Source organism: Harpia harpyja, chromosome 16, assembly GCF_026419915.1.
Source record: "Harpia harpyja isolate bHarHar1 chromosome 16, bHarHar1 primary haplotype, whole genome shotgun sequence".
NCBI classification, from domain to species: Eukaryota; Metazoa; Chordata; class Aves; order Accipitriformes; family Accipitridae; genus Harpia; species Harpia harpyja.
Window position 1 is genome coordinate 16,589,772 of NC_068955.1, and position 18,672 is coordinate 16,608,443.

An 18,672-nucleotide genomic window follows, 5' to 3' on the forward strand; every position below is an offset into this window, starting at 1 on the left:
TATCAAAGAGACAGACTGATACACATTCTAAATTATTAAATGAACATAGCAACAGAATCTACAATTGAACACAAGATCCCATAATCTATACCTTATTAATATGAGGTGAGGCAAAGTATTTGTGTAACATGCTATTTAATAAGGTGTAGAAGATCTAAACCCTGAGTATAATGTCCTTACCTTTCCCCATGGAGAGTCCCATGAGGGCTCCCCTGGCTTGGAGGATTTCCACAAAGCAAAATCATTTGGAGAATGCTTCTCACTTAAGCGATCAGCTGAGATGCTCAGGTCACCTTTCAAAAGAGAAAATGTAAATATATACATTTTATTTAAACACCAGCATTATTGATTTCTGGCCTTGATGTACCTCACATCAAGTGAATTTAAATAAATAAATGAAAAACACTCAGCCCTCAAAATTCCTCATAATTAACCTTGATAATTCTTTGGGGTTTTGATTAATGTTTGTTTGACAGGAAATCTGAAAAGTATCAGCTGCACTGCTTTCTAAGTTTTGACATGACATTCATCTACATTCTCTCTGCAGGCACAATTCCAATATTGCAGTTACAGAAAAAGAAATATAGAAACAAAGTCCCCTATACTCATAGACAAGTAAGACTGCAGAACCAATTCACTCCAAAATTAGAACAATCCAAATTAAGACTAGAGTTGTCTTAATCTGCACACACAACATGAACATAGAATATTTCTTCCACCCCTAATCTCAGCTGCTGCACAGAATGGGTGGTAATTGTTCAATAGCCATGTTTACTGTTTTGTTATCATCACAGATGTGTTATGCATTATTTGCTGTTAGCTCCTTATTTATGATCATTTAGGTAGTACTCTCATTAAAGCATCTTTAAAACACAGGGAATTTACTATTTCTGCAGTACTGTCCAAGACTAAAAGTGGTTAACAATATCATCTACCACATAAGAATCGAAGACAGATTAAAGACAAAATTGTCAAGGTTAAACTTCTCAATTAATTTTGATGTACAGCTTGAGATACCTGCAATCTCAATTGTTTACAATATGTAACATTATGCACTTTAAATGTAAAAGTATTACGCTTTTATTTACACTAATTGCAACTTTCAAAGCTTAGCATTTCTGCTGCCTGTAACAGTCAAAATGACATTATCTGCCAGGGTAAGGACAATCACCACAAATGAGTCAAAGCAGCTAGGCTGACAAGCAATAACTTGACATAAGCATACTCCTGGTTAGTTACATTAATCACTCAGCATTGGTTCCTATTTGCAAAAGGACACAACAATTCAACAAAAGTGGCTGGTTATGTGGTGGAAATGTTATGTTCATGTTACCACAAAGACGCTGGTTTAAGCTAGCACCTTTTATTTCACATAGATTTCAGCTATAAGGGTTTGAATTAAGAAAAAAAAAAATCACATCCATTTTAAGCTGCATCTCTCAGATATTGCTAGTTCCACCTAGTATGAGTGCCCTAATTTCACCTAGTATAAGTGTTATATGAAAACATTTTAATATTCTTCTGACATACTTTGTGGATGATTTGCTACTAAAACTGTACCACCTTAGGAGCAGATAACCAGCAGAGCCTGGTTTATTGAGCATTTGAAGCTACTCCTCTGCTATGGCTCGACTCAAAAAAAAATCTATATTTGGATTTAGTTCAACACAACAAGATTTATAACGTAAAGAGTTCTCAGCATGAAAGAGGAACCCAAATATGGATGGACGAGCCCAGAGGGTTGTGGTGAATGGGGTTAAATCCAGTTGGCGGCGGGTCACAAGTGGTGTTCCCCAGGGCTCGGTGTTGGGCCCTGTTCTGTTTAATATCTTTATCAATTATTTGGATGAGGGGATTGAGTGCACCCTCAGCAAGCTTGCAGACGACACCAAGTTGGGAGGCAGGATCGATCTGCTTGAGGGTAGGGAGGCTCTACAGAGAGATCTGGACAGGCTGGATCGATGGGCCGAGGCCAATCGTATGAGGTTCAACAAGGCCAAGTGCCGGGTCCTGCACTTTGGTCACGGTGACCCCATGCAGCGCTACAGGCTTGGGGAAGAGTGGCTGGAAAGCTGCCCAGCAGAGAAAGACCTGGGGGTGCTGGTTGACAGCCGGCTGAATGTGAGCCAGCAGTGTGCCCAGGTGGCCAAGAAGGCCGACAGCATCCTGGCCTGCATCAGAAATAGTGTGGCCAGCAGCAGCAGGGATGTGACTGTTCCCCTGTACTCAGCACTGGTGAGGCTGCACCTCGAGTACTGTGTTCAGTTCTGGGCTCCTCACTACAGGAAAGACATTGAGGTGCTGGAGCGTGTCCAGAGAAGGGCAACCAAGTTGGTGAGGGGCCTGGAGCACAAGTCTTATGAGGAGCGGCTGAGGGAGCTGGGGCTGTTTAGCCTGGAGAAGAGGAGGCTGAGGGGAGACCTTATCGCTCTCTACAACTACCTGAAAGGAGGTTGTAGCGAGGTGGTTGCTGGTCTCTTCTGTCAGGTGGCTGGAGATAGGATGAGAGGAAATGGTCTCAAGTTGTGCCAGGGGAGGTTTAGATTGGATATTAGGAAAAAATTCTTTACTGAGAGGGTTGTCAGGCATTGGAACAGGCTGCCCAGGGAAGTGGTTGAGTCACCATCCCTGGAGGTATTCAAAAAGCACGTAGACAAGGCATGTCAGGACATGGTTTAGTGGGCATGGATGATGGTTGGACTCGATGATCTTGAAGGTCTTTTCCAACCTAAATGATTCTATGATTCTACTTTGAACCAGATGAACAGGCAAATAACTGGGCTATAGTGAAATGACTGAGCTATTCACAATTGTGACCAAAAAAACTCCCAAACAAATGAAAAAAAAAACCCAACCCATAAACATCCTAGAATGAATAACATTTCTTGGTATTTTCCAATTAAAAACTTTCAGGAAGTGCTGGCTCAAGCTACAAAACTTCGGAAAATAAATCTGTTGGTAAAGGAAGTGCAGCAGGTAAACCATTCAACTCTGACAGTAACTTTGATTCAAACGTCAGTGAAATCAGTTGAAGAGATCAAGACATCATCAGCTTCTTCAGCAACCTAAGCAAATGTTATTTCCCCTTTTTACCTTCACCCTCTTGAAGAGCTTTTTGATCCCCTACAGCTTCAGGAACCAACTTAGCATAGGAGTGTTTTTCACTGGAATCAAACTTCATAGTATCAAAGTATACAGATCCATTGGACACATACCTGAAAAGTTAAAGGTCATTAGCTAACTTTTTACCAAGACTTAACTGGATATTATCCCAAAAATCACAAAAACAACATCTTTTGTTAAACTCTTAAGAGGTGAGATGTCAGATAACAGTCCCAAGAGAAGAAGTATCTACAATACTTCCAGTCCCTTTTAATATTTTGCAATAATATAATATGAATCATGTTTGTTTCCCAGTCCATTTTGTCCTCCTTCACTTTGCTAATTTTGTCCCACTACAGCCATAATAAAAACTCTGACACAAAGGTAAGTTTCAGGACCACCAGGAATGCTGATAATTCAGTGCAAACAATTTTGAATGGCCCCCTGCATGCCTCCTTTTTTTTAAAGAAAATTTTTAAATGTAGGTTTAAAGGAAGAACATGCAAGAGAAATTATGGCAGTCTGAACCACAGGTTTGCTTTTTTCACAGTAAAAATACATCCATGTCAAAAAATTAAGGCTATTAACAGAAAGAGAACTCAAAAATTTCAGACAGGAATCTATCATGATACTTAGGAACTTCTAGAGTATTAGCTTGATTTTCACAAATATTAGACAATGGCAGAAAAACAGTTCACAACTACTTTTTTTTTTAATGTTATTTACAACTGATTTCTAGCCATCTACTCAGGCATCCATTTTTTAAACCTGTTGCTGAAGGCCAGGAGTCAAACACAGTTCAAGTGAATGGGACTTTGACTATTTATTTTAATGAACAAGGATTTCACCCTATAAATTTAATAATCTAACTTCTCTCTTTGTAAGACATCATAAGAAGTATAGAATAGCACATTTTCATCAAGTGAGAAATAACAGGTCTTTTGCAAAGGAACCTGAAGTTTCTTTATGTGATGAAACACTACTTCTGGAAAAGACTACTATTGCATATGAAAACAGAGAAAACAGTTCACAGTTAAGTGTTGGAAGCAATCATCCTAACTCTGAGACAGTATAAGTGCACAAAAAAAGTATCCAGTAGCAAACTTACCCATAACCATTATCCACAATCTTTTTCACAAAATCCACAATTTCTGGCACATATTCACTAACCCGTGTTAAAACATCTGGAGGTAAAACCTATAGATAAAAAGTAGAATTTTGTATTTTACATACATATAAATATTTATACATATGCAAATATGCACTAAATATACATATATATTATACATTAGTTAAAAATAGGCTTAAAAGCAAGTGACAGTAGAATCTAAGACTCCTTTTTCAAGCTTTCTGCTCTGAAACAATGTGCTGTGGCCATTTTTTCCTCAGTCTTTAAGGCGATGTTAACAACAAACCACTGCAGGAGATGTCAGCTCTTCCACTTACTGTACTTCTGACAGAACAGGCAATAAGGCCCTCTGATTTGCAGGTAAATAAATAAACCTTCACTGATCTGAACCACTGCATATGACACAGCATTTCATCTGTAACAGACAAATCTGTCCTTCATTGTTATCACCACATAATTTCTTAGTGGCTGAAGACTGATAAGTAGTCAGTCTAAATGCTGAGATTGGCAGGGCTCTCTTGTGCAGCTAACACACTCCATTTCAAATTTCCGGATCAGTTTATGACTATAAGCCCATGTTACACAAAGGGGAAGGGATGGAGTGCACACATCAAACTTGATCACCAGTTAACTGGCTCTGGTAACATGCAAAATGGATTTAAGATTGTTGGGATGGAAACAGAACAGGTGCTAATTTAACAGCTACCTATTCACATTAAAGGAAATACTTTATCAATAAGGTTGAAATATGAGGTTTTTGAAAGCTATTAAGGAGCTAAATTGTATTCTGGGCATTATGAGGCATGGCACATACACTTTTAGAACAGGAAACAGTTTGTTTACTTACATTGAGCGCTTCCATATCTTTATGAAATTCCCCTTCCCAGAATTTGGGGAGCTTTGAGAATATGGAATTGTCAATCAACTGACTGCCAAATTTTGTGTCCAACCAGTCAGACAGCAAATCTTTGGCTTCTTCCAACAGTATCTATAAAACAATAATTGTAAGTGCAACTGATCAAAGACTTGCTCTGTTTAAACTCTGCAGAAAGATCTTATTCTGAACAGAGAGGTTTGCTCAAGGAAAAAGACACTTGGCTATAAATACAGAGTAATCCGTGTTTCTACCAGATTTTTATCATATTGCCCTTCATAAATATGGATGAAACAAACAGAGGAAGGAAGACAAAATGATAAGTGATATCTGTTTTGATATCAATCACTTAAATAAGCATGTGGAATTTACGTTGTAAACACCAGACGGGACCTGCAGTTATATTACAACATCTGTTCCCCCCACTACTACTGGGTAATGCTAGCAGAAGCCTCACTGTGCACATTGCTAAAAAGTGTTTAAAAGACTAATTTGAACATCAGTAAGGATACATTTCAGTCTTATATTAAAAGATGACATTTTTGTACAATAGGATATATCCCAGAAGGTGTGATTGCTTAGATTTTAGTTGTTTTTAAAATTCTGTTAGGTCAGTATACGCTTTTATAAAGGCACTTGATATTAGAATAGCTGGACTTTTTTTAAAAAGATAATTTAGAGAGAAAGAGTCTTCTCAAGAAGGGAGCACATACCCTATGCTCTCTGCAGTAATTATCACAAATAATCTGAAAGCAAGAAAAGATGAAAGTGGAAACCAATTACTAAAAGACAGTAGTTATATTGACTGACTTGGTTACTGGGACAGTACCAAAGCCCAATAAAGTCAACAGGATTACTGTCACTAGATGTAATGTTCTTTGGATAAGAATTATCCTGAGCACAATTTTTTGGGATGTATTTTCTTCTCTGATCAGAGATGGAAACACTTGTGTAGAAAACTGCCACCAGCATTGGAATGTCATAAATGCATGTTCAGTAATCTATACTGAAACTAATTCATCAAGACAAAAAAGTCAAAGATAAAGTCTAAATATATGCAAGAGAAAAATCCCTGTTGGAAAGGTAAAAATAACTGAGTGATTATCACAGTGGGAGGAAAAAAAAAGTCACTGATAAAAACAGCATCCAAAAACTATGTAGTTGAATTCAAGGATCAAATTTCCTGTATTGAATGCAAAGTACTACAAAGTCCTCAGGCCCACTGTTCCTCTTTCTATGAATAAGAATTTCCATGTTTCAGGGAAGTACTACAAGCTAAATATTATTTTTAAAAACCCTAACAATTATAAGCCAAATATAATTTAAAAAGGAGCTCAAACTGACCTCATGACATCTGTTGATCTCTTCTGCAGGGAGTTTTGCTTGCACAGCTTCTTGTAGAGGGTCAAAAGCAGACTTCACTGCATTTTGAATTCTTTCCAACATTTGCTTTTTATCTGGGTCTGTTGTCTCATTTAATTTAACTGAAAAGAGCTATAATTAAAAAAAAATTTAAAAAGCAACTTGCAGTACAGTAGTGCTATGTTCCATACACGATATATTATCTTAGCCACATAGTACCTTGCTAGTGATGAATAATACATTATGCCACATAAAAAGCTTTGATCAAACTACTGAAACATATCCCTCATCAGAAATAAAGGTGAAGTCAAAAGAATTTAGTTCACATCCAAATTCAGTTTTTCAGAAAGACTTTATAAATTACTATATCATCACTATTGTTGTTTAGCAATTTTCATTTTTGATGCAGTTGATCACCTTAATTACCCAGGTGATTATCACAAATCTGAATAGGAGAAGCTTTAATGTGAAACAGAGAGAGATTAAATGCTATGCTTAGAGAGTATGTCAGGCAATGATACTTAGGCAAAATTTCCAGGCCTCCTTTTCTCAGGCCTGTATTCAATTCATTGGACTGATAATCTCTTTGTTATCTGTAGTTCTAAAAATGACCAGAGAATCACCTTCTCCCACCTTCAGTCCAGCATACACAATTTATTAAATCCTAAAACTTTGGAGACTTTTTGCTCTTTCCAAGGCCATCAATGGTACAAAAGAGAAATCTCACAAGCTTTAAAAGATTATGGACATACCACCATTTAAAAACTATTTTAAAGGGTTATTTTTAAAGTTTGAATTCTAAAACACAAACATCCAAATGCTTTTTGAATTTTTTCCCCAATACCCCACCAACAATATACAAGCACTCACAAACAAGTTCTATGAACACAAAAATCAGGCATGCCTTTTACACAGATAGTTCTTGTCAATTCTAAAACAATGGAAAATCAAAGTGATGTGCAGTTCCAATAGCATTTCTAATTTGTGTGGTACCAGTTCAATAGAATAACTGAAACAAGCAGAAAGTTTAAGGAGGTAGCACAGTCAGAGGTATTTTTTAGGTGCTTTGCTACATTATTAAGTAAGAACCTAAGACACTAGCAGGGATTAAATACCATGCCCACCTCTGAGGCAGTTTTAACATCTTCAAGTAGCTGATCTGGTGTTGATTTGTTCTCTCTATACCGTTCAAAAAGGTAATTTTGTCTTGCTCTCTTGATGATCTACGAAGCAGAAACATGAAAATATTTTTGTGAAGCAACATGTAGTTATACAAAGTACAAATAAAATCTATTACATACCAAAGGCATTTCAGAATCCCTATAAATTTAACAAGCTACAAGAATTACATGCGGTAATACAAACTAAACACACCATACATAGTTAATCAGGTATCTCAACAACAGGCAAATAAAATACGTTATCTTTATAAAACGCTTAGTGTTCATTCTTTATGACAACATTAATTTATATACAAGAATACAGGCTTTGCTACCATAGGAATGTTACAAAACTGAGAAAAAACAATGACTCGATGACTATACAAAAGTATATGTCTAAGTTAATAAGTGTAAGATTTATCTTGGCTTACCAAATGGCAATTACATATGAGACTCTGACTTCCATGCTCAAAGTACAGTATTCTACACTGCAATTTAAAAAGACCTTACCTTATCATCAATATCTGTAATATTCATACAATAGAAAATGTCATATTTAAAATAATCCCTCAAGATTCTTCTCAGAATATCAAATGAGATGTATGACCTAGAAACATAAAAGATATAGGGGTATTCTTAGTGAACACTTCAAGTCTATTTCTATTCTATGCACAAACTACTTTAATCTCAGAGTCAATAATTTTACAGCAGTTTTAATTTTCCCTCATCTACTAGTAAGTTTTTAATCACACAATGACATAACATTATAACATGCTTTTAATCTTAAATCTCAAGTGTTGAGTCTAACGAGACTATTTTCTAGTAATACACCCATCTAAATAAAAATTAGTATCTTTTGCTTCCAATAGGCATTATTATTACCTATACCAAAATAAGGAACTACAGTACCTGGCATGTCCCATGTGTGAAGCATCATAAACTGTTGGACCACAGCAATACCACAAGACCTTTTTTCCATTCTGAGGCTGAAATACTTCCTTAATCAAAAGGGAACGTACAGTGATCAGAAAAAATTGAAGACATGATCTCAGGCCAGTAACACCACATTTGGAGATGAGAACCCCGTGTGAACACATGGATTATAATTACAAAAAAGGAATAGTTATTCCACTCCCCGTTTTACTGTAAGAAAAGATCACCACTAGCTGTATCGTGAGAGAGAGAACAGGGTGTGGCTGCTTGTGTTATCCGCACTCTTATCAATCAAGATATCACATTACAAAGATTTGGACTAGGTGGGGCACTATTCAAGCTGCATTTGTAAAAGGGAAGATGAGGCTTTCTTTTGCATTGAAAAAGGTTAGAGAGTATAATCATTTCACACATACCTGGATACTACATCCCCTAACATTAGTATTCTTAATATTTCCTCTCTTTCCCAAAGGACTTTCAAACAAGACCACAAGAAGTTTTACCAGTTTATACTACAATAATATAATTGGTGAGACTTTTTTTTACACAGACAACATCTAAAGAAAGAAACTGTGATTTTGTTCTGTTCACATTGCCTATACTTATGTGCCTTACAGTTGAACCCCTGACTATTTTGCATGATGATAATTTGCAATTGGGAACTATATATTATGCAATATACACATACATACACACACTTGTAGTATATGTGTATTTATTGTATATATTATAACACTTCCCCAGCAAACACGCTTGACTGACACAGCATCTCTGGCACATGCTTGTTAACATTCCACAAAACACAACCCAGAAACCTGTCTACTGATAGGGTAAACACTTCAGAAACAAATATTTGATGTCATCTTTATTTCTGTTGCTATGGAAATCCCACTTTTCTTTCATTTAGTCACCTTATTGCGAGTCAGGCTGTTGTAGAGACAGAGCCTAGAATGTTTTGTCCCTTCAGGGGGAGACCAGGGGGGCTGCACACGCTTGCCTTTACCTAGGGGAAAAAAATAGTTTAAAGAGAACTGAAAAGACACTTTCCACAAACAGATTTGCAATATAACATCTTCTCCTTATCACATCATTAAGTTATTTCAAAAGAAAAAAAATACATATTAGACAAAGCAGCTCCAGTCCTAGTAATCCAACTAATTTTGTTAGAGCTTCCCACAAAGCCACTAAAAACAAAGTAAATTATTTCCATCTAGTTTATTTTCTACTTTCTGGCTTGCCATCCCTATTAACTTTTGATCCAAGCAACAGGAAGGAAGAAGGTATAAAAGTAAAAGCATGCAATTCAGTTAAAGCGTTAACAAGAGCTTTGAAATTTAATGAATTATTAATCAAGTGTTATGGCAGTCCTGGGCTTTCTGCAACGCCACTGATTTTACAGTGACAGCATATCACGGATCTCCTACAGAATTTGCAAAAAATCTCCAGAGACCAGTTAGTCTCTAGAGCCAATATTGACAGAGTATGTGTACTCAGGGTGAGAGGGAGGGGAGATGGAAAGGTTTAAAAAGAACCTCAACTTTTTATCATACATTGTTGCTATGTACACAAGGCATTTTTGAACACACTCATTTACCACAAATATGCTCCAATTCAGCAAGAGGCTAAATTTTGCCATTAAAGAGAGTAGATAAAACCCAGGGTAATATTAGTGACAATATTCTTGCATTTGTTTTCTTTTAAATTTTTTAAGCAGCAACGTAGTTGTTAAACTTATGTTTTTTTCAAACAAAAGTATGAGTATGTCATCTGTCGAAGAGTTGCAGTTTACTATGCACAGGGCTGCTTACAGCCGTAATAATGTTAAACTAATTATCGTATTAACTAGGAATGAAAGCAAATGAGGAAATTCAAAAATCCAGCAAGCTTGCCAGCTTAATACACACAGCACTGTCTTTAGAAATTCTCATGGTATGCATTTTAACTGCAATTAAAATATTATACAAACTATTTGTTTTGACAACAAAATTGCCTTTCTGATCCTGTATCTCAGGGTGCTCTTCATTAACTCTTTTTCCCCTAGTATCATCATATGAATATTTTGGCTGAAAACCTTCAAGTAATGTAAACATTCGTGGTAAAAAATTTAATCTCTTCCTCATCTTCCTTTTTTTAATAACTACCTAAATAAGAAAAAAAGATATTAAATGTAGTACTCTGTCTCACAAATGGACTCCATTTGATCTCCATGTTATGGATCCATGGAAATATGTATTTATTCTAAACATTTCATTGTATGAGGTACTCCTGAACAGAACACCTCAAACACGAGAGCAGTCTATCCATTACACAGACCATACGCCAAGGTATGGATTTGTTTACTCTTTGATTTACGAAGATTACACTGGCATGCTTAATTGCGGCTAATGTTTCCCTCGGGGAAAGAAGCCTATGTGGGTTAGTCTAATAAAAGATAAATCTGTAAAGCTTTCTTTACTTAAAACCACACTAAACATAAGAAAAACCCCAGATACTGCACCCTAAAGTTCTCAGCTTGTGAGTTAGGTGTCACGTTATATCCACTACATGGACACCATGGGCAAAGTGAAAGGCATACTGTTTAATCTGTTCAAATATGTCTCTGCCAGCTATAGTCTTCCCACTGGTTGAACTGAAGTTCATTTGCTCTAATCCACCCCTGGAGCTCTCTGATACAGCCAAAAAAACCACGGATGAAATATCCAAGGTCTAAGAAGTGTGGCAGATTCATGTGTCAATTTCATAGTGAACACTGCAGAACACCATTTCAGGACTTCTGATACATATGCACACGTCATAAAGGTAACAAGACATAACCCTTCAGAAAGAGAGACTTAACATGTAAGAGTTCATGGACAGGAAAACAGAAACCTTTTCTCTTATTGTTCTACCCTGATCCATGAAAGTCTGCAGACAAATTGTAGTTAGTGGCATTAAATCTGCTCTCAGAGCCAGAGGTACAGCTGAGATCCCTTCACTGCTGAAAGGAAATCAATATCCAGCATGAACACATGCAGGCACACACATATACACAGAATCTACTGGCAGCAGTCTGATTTAACTGCTGGTCTGCTAGGAATTGAGAACACGTATGATGAGAAGTTGTGAGAAGATGGCATTGGAGTAATATTAGTCAACAACCATCAGCAAAAATGACAGACATTATGCATTCATTTTAGGTATTGCAAGCATAATACAACAGGTCTATGTTATTATTAGTAATTACTTCACAACTTCCTGAGCAAGGATCTCACTATAAAGCAATTAAATTAGACTAGCTCATTGGAAAACAACTCAGTAGAGTGATGCAGCTCCCAAAAATGCCAGCACCCATGCTTACACAATGACCCGGATTAACCAGTTAGTATTTCCTCAAATCATCAGCAACGCCTACATTACCAGGGTTAAAAAAGAACCCCAAACATTCTTTTTGAAATTCAGTGTTAACAACAATCGTAAGAGGCAGTATTCAGTTTACTTTATTATTAATTTTTTTATTATACAACAACTATTTAGCTTCCCTTGCAGGGGAAAAAAGCGGACTGAGCAAATCCTGATATTTAGGGAACAAGCCAAAACCCACATATTCTGTTACAATCCAGTGGCTAGCTTTTTAAAGAAAAAACACATAATCAAATTCTGTACCCTGAGGAATTTTAATATCAACGAAATGTGGAAACACAGCTTTAAGATTCAAATAGGTCAGGATCTATCAATTACACAGTAACTGTATGCAAGAATTTCATGACCTTGAATACCAGTTGATATGGTAAATTTTAAAGCGTGCAAGAGTATGAAAGCGAACTTCTAGGAATTCTCAGCAATAAAAACCAATACAATGTCAGCTAGTCTATAACCTGCCCACCAGTTTCATATTACTCACTTGTTTGAAGTTTACAAGGCTCATTTTTTTCACTGCTGCCATCATAGATTGCTTCTATGTGTCTGTACCACCGGACAACATGGATATACTGGTCCCCAGGTGGCCCCGAAAACTTTCTGAATACCTCCACATCTGCATGTGAAAATGTGAACCCCTGGATATAACTACGAGTGCTCAGGTACTCATTCAAAGCCTTCACCCTGGCTTCCTCTTCACTAATGCTCAGAATAAAACTGTAGCTGGAAGCTGTAAAGAGAGGCACAGGACATTTGATCAGCATTAAAAGAAGGAGATCCCATGACCAAAATATATCCTTATACTATACATCTCCCCCTCTAAATTAGCTCTGGCAACTGACAAGAAATTTGAGAAAAATATATTTAATACAAGCTACTGAATAACTATGTATTCCTATTAATGCTGTAATATTAATATGTTCATGCTGTGGTAAGTTTTTTGGAGACATCTTTACAAAGAGTAATAAGGACAAAAGCACAGGTCCTTTGCATGAAGAAATATTATCTACTTGAAATTGGAGAAAATTCTTCACACACAGCAAACCTTATCAGTGACTCTTTTCCACGTTGCTAAAACACTCATCCTGCAAATATTTAAATATTATTAATTTTGTACACTGTGGATAGGCTGTGAATACGTCTACTGAAGTTGAGCATATCCTTAAATCTTTGCAGGACTGGTGCCCGCATGCAAGCTCCCAGCATGGTGCTCAGTTACTCCTACTTGCTCCAACAACACAAAATTTAAGCTGTTGCTATATATTTCCATACTTCTTCTATACAACTTTCTCTGCTCAGACATATGAATAATATTTAAAATTAGTAAGATCTGCACAAATGAACAGAATGGATATTAGATTGTGCTCCTCCCTCACAATTTTTTAATTCCATGATTTTATTTGGTATACAAGCAAAGCAGGTTCAATTATGTCTCATCTTTACAAACGCGGGGACATGGAGGAAGCAGCGGAAGGGTTCTGTGACTTGGTGGGGATGCTCAGAGTAATGGCAAGCCCTGTGCAAGTCAGCAGGTACGAAGCACTGCAGACATTATGGCATCTGGGCTAACACTGAGACTAATTAACCCTAGCATTCATATTTTCCTACAATGATTCAACATTTGTAACTCTGTTCATGTTCAAAGTACTGTATAAACATTAAGCTGATACCCTGCTTAAGTACTCAGCCAAGAAGGTAATTTAAGATGTAGTCAAGGTCATAGCACAATAAAGCAAGAGAGGCAGTATGAGAACACCTGTCCCTGCTCCCAAACCCTGACAGAGACCACTGCCACAACTGTTGCCTCTTACACTAGTACGAACATCTGCACAAGTAGTTCCCAAAGCATTGGAGGTGCTCACAGACCAATGCTCTTGGAAAGGGAAGGATGAAAGGAGGTGGGGAAGTGATGGCTAGGAGAGGATGTGAGGAACTACAGAATTGAAAAGTTCTTCCAAATATTGTCAGTTAAGACTTTATGAGCAGCTCATTTCCTATATGGAAATCAATTACTAAAATATTCTGCAGGAACTCAGAATGACAGGGAAATGTCTAGATACCAAGTATGTTTGCGTTTGAGTTTTTGGGGTATAAATGAGATATAGCACAACTAATAAAAACAATCAGTGATTAAAAAAATAATAATAAAAAAAATCAAAGGTCACAAAAGATACTTAAAATTAATACACAAAAGCAAAGTCAGATTCACGTAAAGTCTCCATCCTTCTCAAGGGCTATCCATGTAATTGTTTGATATAAATAAGGAATAACAAGAAAATAATGGTTCATAACTAGACCTTACGGGCTTGCCTCACCCAGCTGAATGGGATTCAGCTTTGGCTATAAACTTTTCAGGCTCCTAAATATTTACTGATGTTTATCATCACAGAACTTCACATGTTTATACACATGAAATAGTTTGAAATAGTTATGTTCATTAACTATGGAAACCTAACACATAAGTCTTCCTTGAACGTGAATTTTGTATCCATGAATCATATGAGGGAGAAGGCCAAAAAAAAAAAAAGTGTTACAAGAATGACCTGTGTAGAAATGAAACTATATCTCAAAGAAAAGATCTTTGAAGATCTATTGCAAGGAAAGCAACACTCAATTTGCAAAGTATTATTAGGGTTATTATGACCATTATTCACACACCAGGCTGCTAATGGGAAGCAAGTCAGTGTATCTGAAACAATGTAAGTGCTTTTCAACCACATCTGTAAACCCATCTAAAATGGAAGTTGCACAAACTTACACACAAATATAACAAAGATGACAGAACTCATACAAGCTAATTTTGGTAAGGAGAGGTGGCAAATACTGCCTGTGAATGTCGGTACCAGCTCAGCCCTGATAAGCAAGGCAACCAAAATTACTTTGAAAAATCTTGGCACACACGTTAATACTTGAAATTATAAAGTTTGATGTTACATCCAGTTGCAAGAGCAATAGTAGACTTGAAAGCGTAATACATCAAAGAAACCAGTTAGCCTAGGGGACCGAACAGGAGGATGTCTTTATATTGATACCGGTCACACTCAAATTCAGCCCAAACTCACGTCCATGACTGCACACCACAGCAAACGCAGTACAGCATGAACACACCTGAGCAGCTGTAGACATGGTTTCTCAGGGCACAGCAGCAGCAGAACCACAGCAGCCTTCTGCTCCCAGCAGGCTCACTGTACCAATATGAGTTTCTCACATTGGTTTCACAGGCTGTGCTGAGCTCCAAACTTCCTCTTCTAGACTGACGGCTACTTTTCAAACCATGACAGCTTACTTAAAGCTAGCACAGATGTGTTCTACTCGCTGCTGCTGTCAGATGTGGAGATACAAGCAAATTTGCTGTGTTTGAGAGAGTGCTGAGTGATCAGTGCAATTCTGCAATACGTCTGAGCATCCTATTTCAGTGCATACAGGACAAAATCATTCTCAATTCTGGCATTCTTCTGAGTAGCTCCAAACTAGACTGAACTAACAAAACAAAAGCTCTTTTCCTGAAGCACGGAGTGCTCTCCTGGGAAGAAAGAATGAATATGATAACACTGTCTTTTGGAAGGCTGTATACCAGAGGACCATTTCTTTTCAAGCAAAAGAAATGAATCAAAACTATTTTTACATAAAAGTCTGTTCCGATTTCATTTATATCACTACTAAAAGCGAGAATAATAAATCTACAGAATCTTGTTCTTCTGTGATCTATATTCTGCACCCTCAGTTCCCCCCCTCAGTGTCTCGCAACACCTTTAACTCATCACACACTCCCACTGAAATATTTCCTGGTACCTCCTATGTGCTTCATCCTCCCTCCCCATACACTTCAGTATCTCCATCCTCCTGCACAGCTCCAACCCATCTTTGCTCAGTCTGCCAACTGTGTGCAAGAGGCAGCCCACTGACAAACATAATTAATACCAATCAATGGATTCAAAAACTATTGAGGGAGAAGGGTCAATAGACATATATAGGTCCGACCTGTTTTACACCTGTTGCTTTAGAAACCAGGTTAAGAAATAGCCCTTCTCTCTGACTGCAATTTTTTTCCCCTCCCAAAACAGAAAAATTACAGTTGCTACTACTCAATTGCATTAGGAAGTGTCGTCTTCACAACAGAAACACAGGAGTATTGCAGAGCTGATGCATAACACTGAATGTTAACTCATGTGAATGGAATGATCCATAGACATCAAATCATACCACTGAAGAGCAACTCCGCTCAGAAAACAAGCACCGAGCATGAGTGTTGGAAAGGTAGCAAAATAACCCTGAAAAATCATACGAATGAAAGTTCATGTAACACTCCCCCTGGATTAAAAAGTTGTTTCAAAAAAATTCCACTGTAGACATTAATACGGTTCTCATATAATAACTGTCGGTGTACAATCTCTTTGGGTGATATAATTGTCACACATTCTTCTTTCCATGCATGAAGTGCTTCGGAGACTACTAAAGGACACTGGGAATTTGTCTGCGAGACTGCAGCAACACACACAGACTCAAAGTCATAAGATCGCTTCTGTATTTTATTTGCACATAAAATACCTTTTGAAGTTTAATCAAGATGTGTAACTCACACAATACCAAATTTGATGGAAATTTTTCACTTTTATTAACTTGAAAAAGAAAACCTCTGTTACTTGAAGGTGTTGACAGCAAAGTAAAGACAGAAAAGCCATAAAGCAGGCAGTAAGCTAGCTGACACAAAAACAGGGAGTTACTTTGCTTCAGGGAAAAATTAGGTTTCCTGAGCTTCCCTGAACCTGCTAACCTTGTCAGTCATAATTAGATGACAACTGAAATGTTCCGGGATTTCTGCAGAGGCATTCCCGGAGAAGAAATCTTAGACGTTTCTGAACATTTTTAAATGTCATTTCTCTTCCAACTTGGCTTTCACAAATTTAAAACAACTCATAAAAGATAAGCATAACGTCTCATTATTAATACAGCTCCAAACGGGCCATTTATCATTCCGACTGGCCACTCTGGTAGCTTTGGAAGAAAGTCCAACTATGTGCTCAGCCAAGACAAATTATCCTTTTCCATAAAAACTTCAGAAGAACTGAACCAATGCAGCTATCCCATTTATGCAAGACACAGCACACACACACAGAGACAAAGGACTTTTCAAGACTCATACACGAGGTTCAAGAGGCTTTTAGCAGAGCAGGGATTTTTAAGATGGGAGTAGCCCACCAAGGAACAGCTTGTCAGTCCTAGTCACTTGAGCCCTGTAAGTTCCACTTCCACTTTTCCTGAACTGAAACTAACTGTAACAATTACAATTTCAGTAAAAAGCAAATACTATTTGCCCAATAATAAACTTAACTAAGAAGTTTCTTAAAGCACACCTGAACTGAGCCTTTGGTGGGGGTTTTTTTCCCCCCTACCTTAACTAAAATATTGAAAACATCTGAAGATGCCAGTCCCTTGACAACAGTAAAAGTTTCTGGACTCCCTTACGTAGAAACATTACTTGTGATGAACAAAGAGCAAAGTAACTTTCAGTAACAAAGGGGCAAAATCTTTGAATCTACAGATCCTTCATTGGAATGACAGAAATTTCCAACCCAACATGCCATAATGGTATTTCATACTTGTATGACTGGTATTCCAAGTTTCCATTTGCTACAGTAGTGCCAAAAATTATAGGACTACCCTGGCCCTCCTTCCATATGGAAGAGCGTAGTATAACCCATCATTAAAACACAACCACAAAAAAACCTCTGGAAAAGTCAAAAAGTTCAGACATGAGTTCAAGGGAGAACATAGATAACCAGGAAAGAGTATGGGAGACAGAGGCAGGTGAAAGAGAGCAGACAATGCGGTGATAAGCACACAACTGACTAAGCTGTCTGGCAGCCACCTAACATCTCTTCGAATGCAGCAAGCTGGAGAACAGCTGTTTCCAAACTTCAGTAGTGAGAAGCTCCGAGTTTTTTCCACAAATCACCAGGTGTCATCATTAACCTTTACATTAGCGGCGAGGCATGATGTGGATCCCACGGTCTCACAAGGCACCAAAGATCCTCCGATCCATAGGCGCCAGCATGAGAGATGCAGCTGGCACCTATAGATCCACATTTCCCCCTACCCTACCCCACGCACGTACGGACCCAGTCACACGCCGCACTTCGATACCCTGAAGTGGCATCACGAGCTGCTCACACGTCACCCACCACTGAGGGACACAGGTGACCTCCCCAGGGGCACCCACCCAACAACGGGCGCGGGGGGCCGATTTCACACGTCGCCTCTGCCCCAAACACGTCGTGACGGCCGATGGCTGCCCGCCCCGCACCTCAGGGCCCCCCCCCCAGCACACCCCAAGAGCGCGTTCGGGGGGAACCCCACCGCCGCAGGCCCCGAGGGACGCGCTGAGGAGGCCGCAGGACGCCCCCAGCCGCCATTTCCCGCCCCGACGCCTCAGCCGCCGTGACAGGGCGGTAGGTCGGCGGTATCCCGTCCCGCCGCCGCCTGACGTCACGGCTCCCACCTGACACCGTGACAGCGGCGGAGCCGCGACACCAGCCCCCACCAAGCCGTGACAACCCCGGAGGACCCCTCGCCCCGCCCCGCCGGGCCTCCACGGCGCCGGTCGCCGACCTACCCTGCTCGGCGGCGGCCGCTGCCATCCCGCTGCCTCCTCCCCTCGCTCGCGAGCTGATGCAACAGCGTGCCCGGAAGCGTCGCCCCGCCCCGCCCCGCCCGCC

At 38.7% G+C, this 18,672-nt stretch overlaps 1 protein-coding gene across 3 annotated transcripts in view; it reads right to left on the reverse strand.

The window, feature by feature from the left end:
* CARS1 (cysteinyl-tRNA synthetase 1) overlaps positions 1 to 18,654 on the reverse strand; it is a 37,108-nt gene extending 18,454 nt beyond the window's left edge. For 2 of the 3 annotated variants that reach the window (XR_008238665.1, XM_052810749.1), the window contains exons 1-11: positions 18,570 to 18,654; positions 12,441 to 12,686; positions 9,472 to 9,563; positions 8,537 to 8,625; positions 8,138 to 8,234; positions 7,592 to 7,690; positions 6,450 to 6,599; positions 5,079 to 5,219; positions 4,211 to 4,299; positions 3,094 to 3,215; positions 181 to 293 (exon numbers count right to left, since the gene is read on the reverse strand). Coding sequence is in view for 2 of the 3 variants with exons in the window: in XM_052810749.1 (XP_052666709.1) it covers positions 181 to 293; positions 3,094 to 3,215; positions 4,211 to 4,299; positions 5,079 to 5,219; positions 6,450 to 6,599; positions 7,592 to 7,690; positions 8,138 to 8,234; positions 8,537 to 8,625; positions 9,472 to 9,563; positions 12,441 to 12,686; positions 18,570 to 18,594 (1,263 nt within the window). In the remaining variant the exon portion in view is untranslated. The remainder of the gene's footprint in view (positions 1 to 180; positions 294 to 3,093; positions 3,216 to 4,210; positions 4,300 to 5,078; positions 5,220 to 6,449; positions 6,600 to 7,591; positions 7,691 to 8,137; positions 8,235 to 8,536; positions 8,626 to 9,471; positions 9,564 to 12,440; positions 12,687 to 18,569) is intronic. The other variant, XM_052810750.1, reaches the window with a different exon arrangement.
* Positions 18,655 to 18,672: the final 18 nt, after the last annotated feature.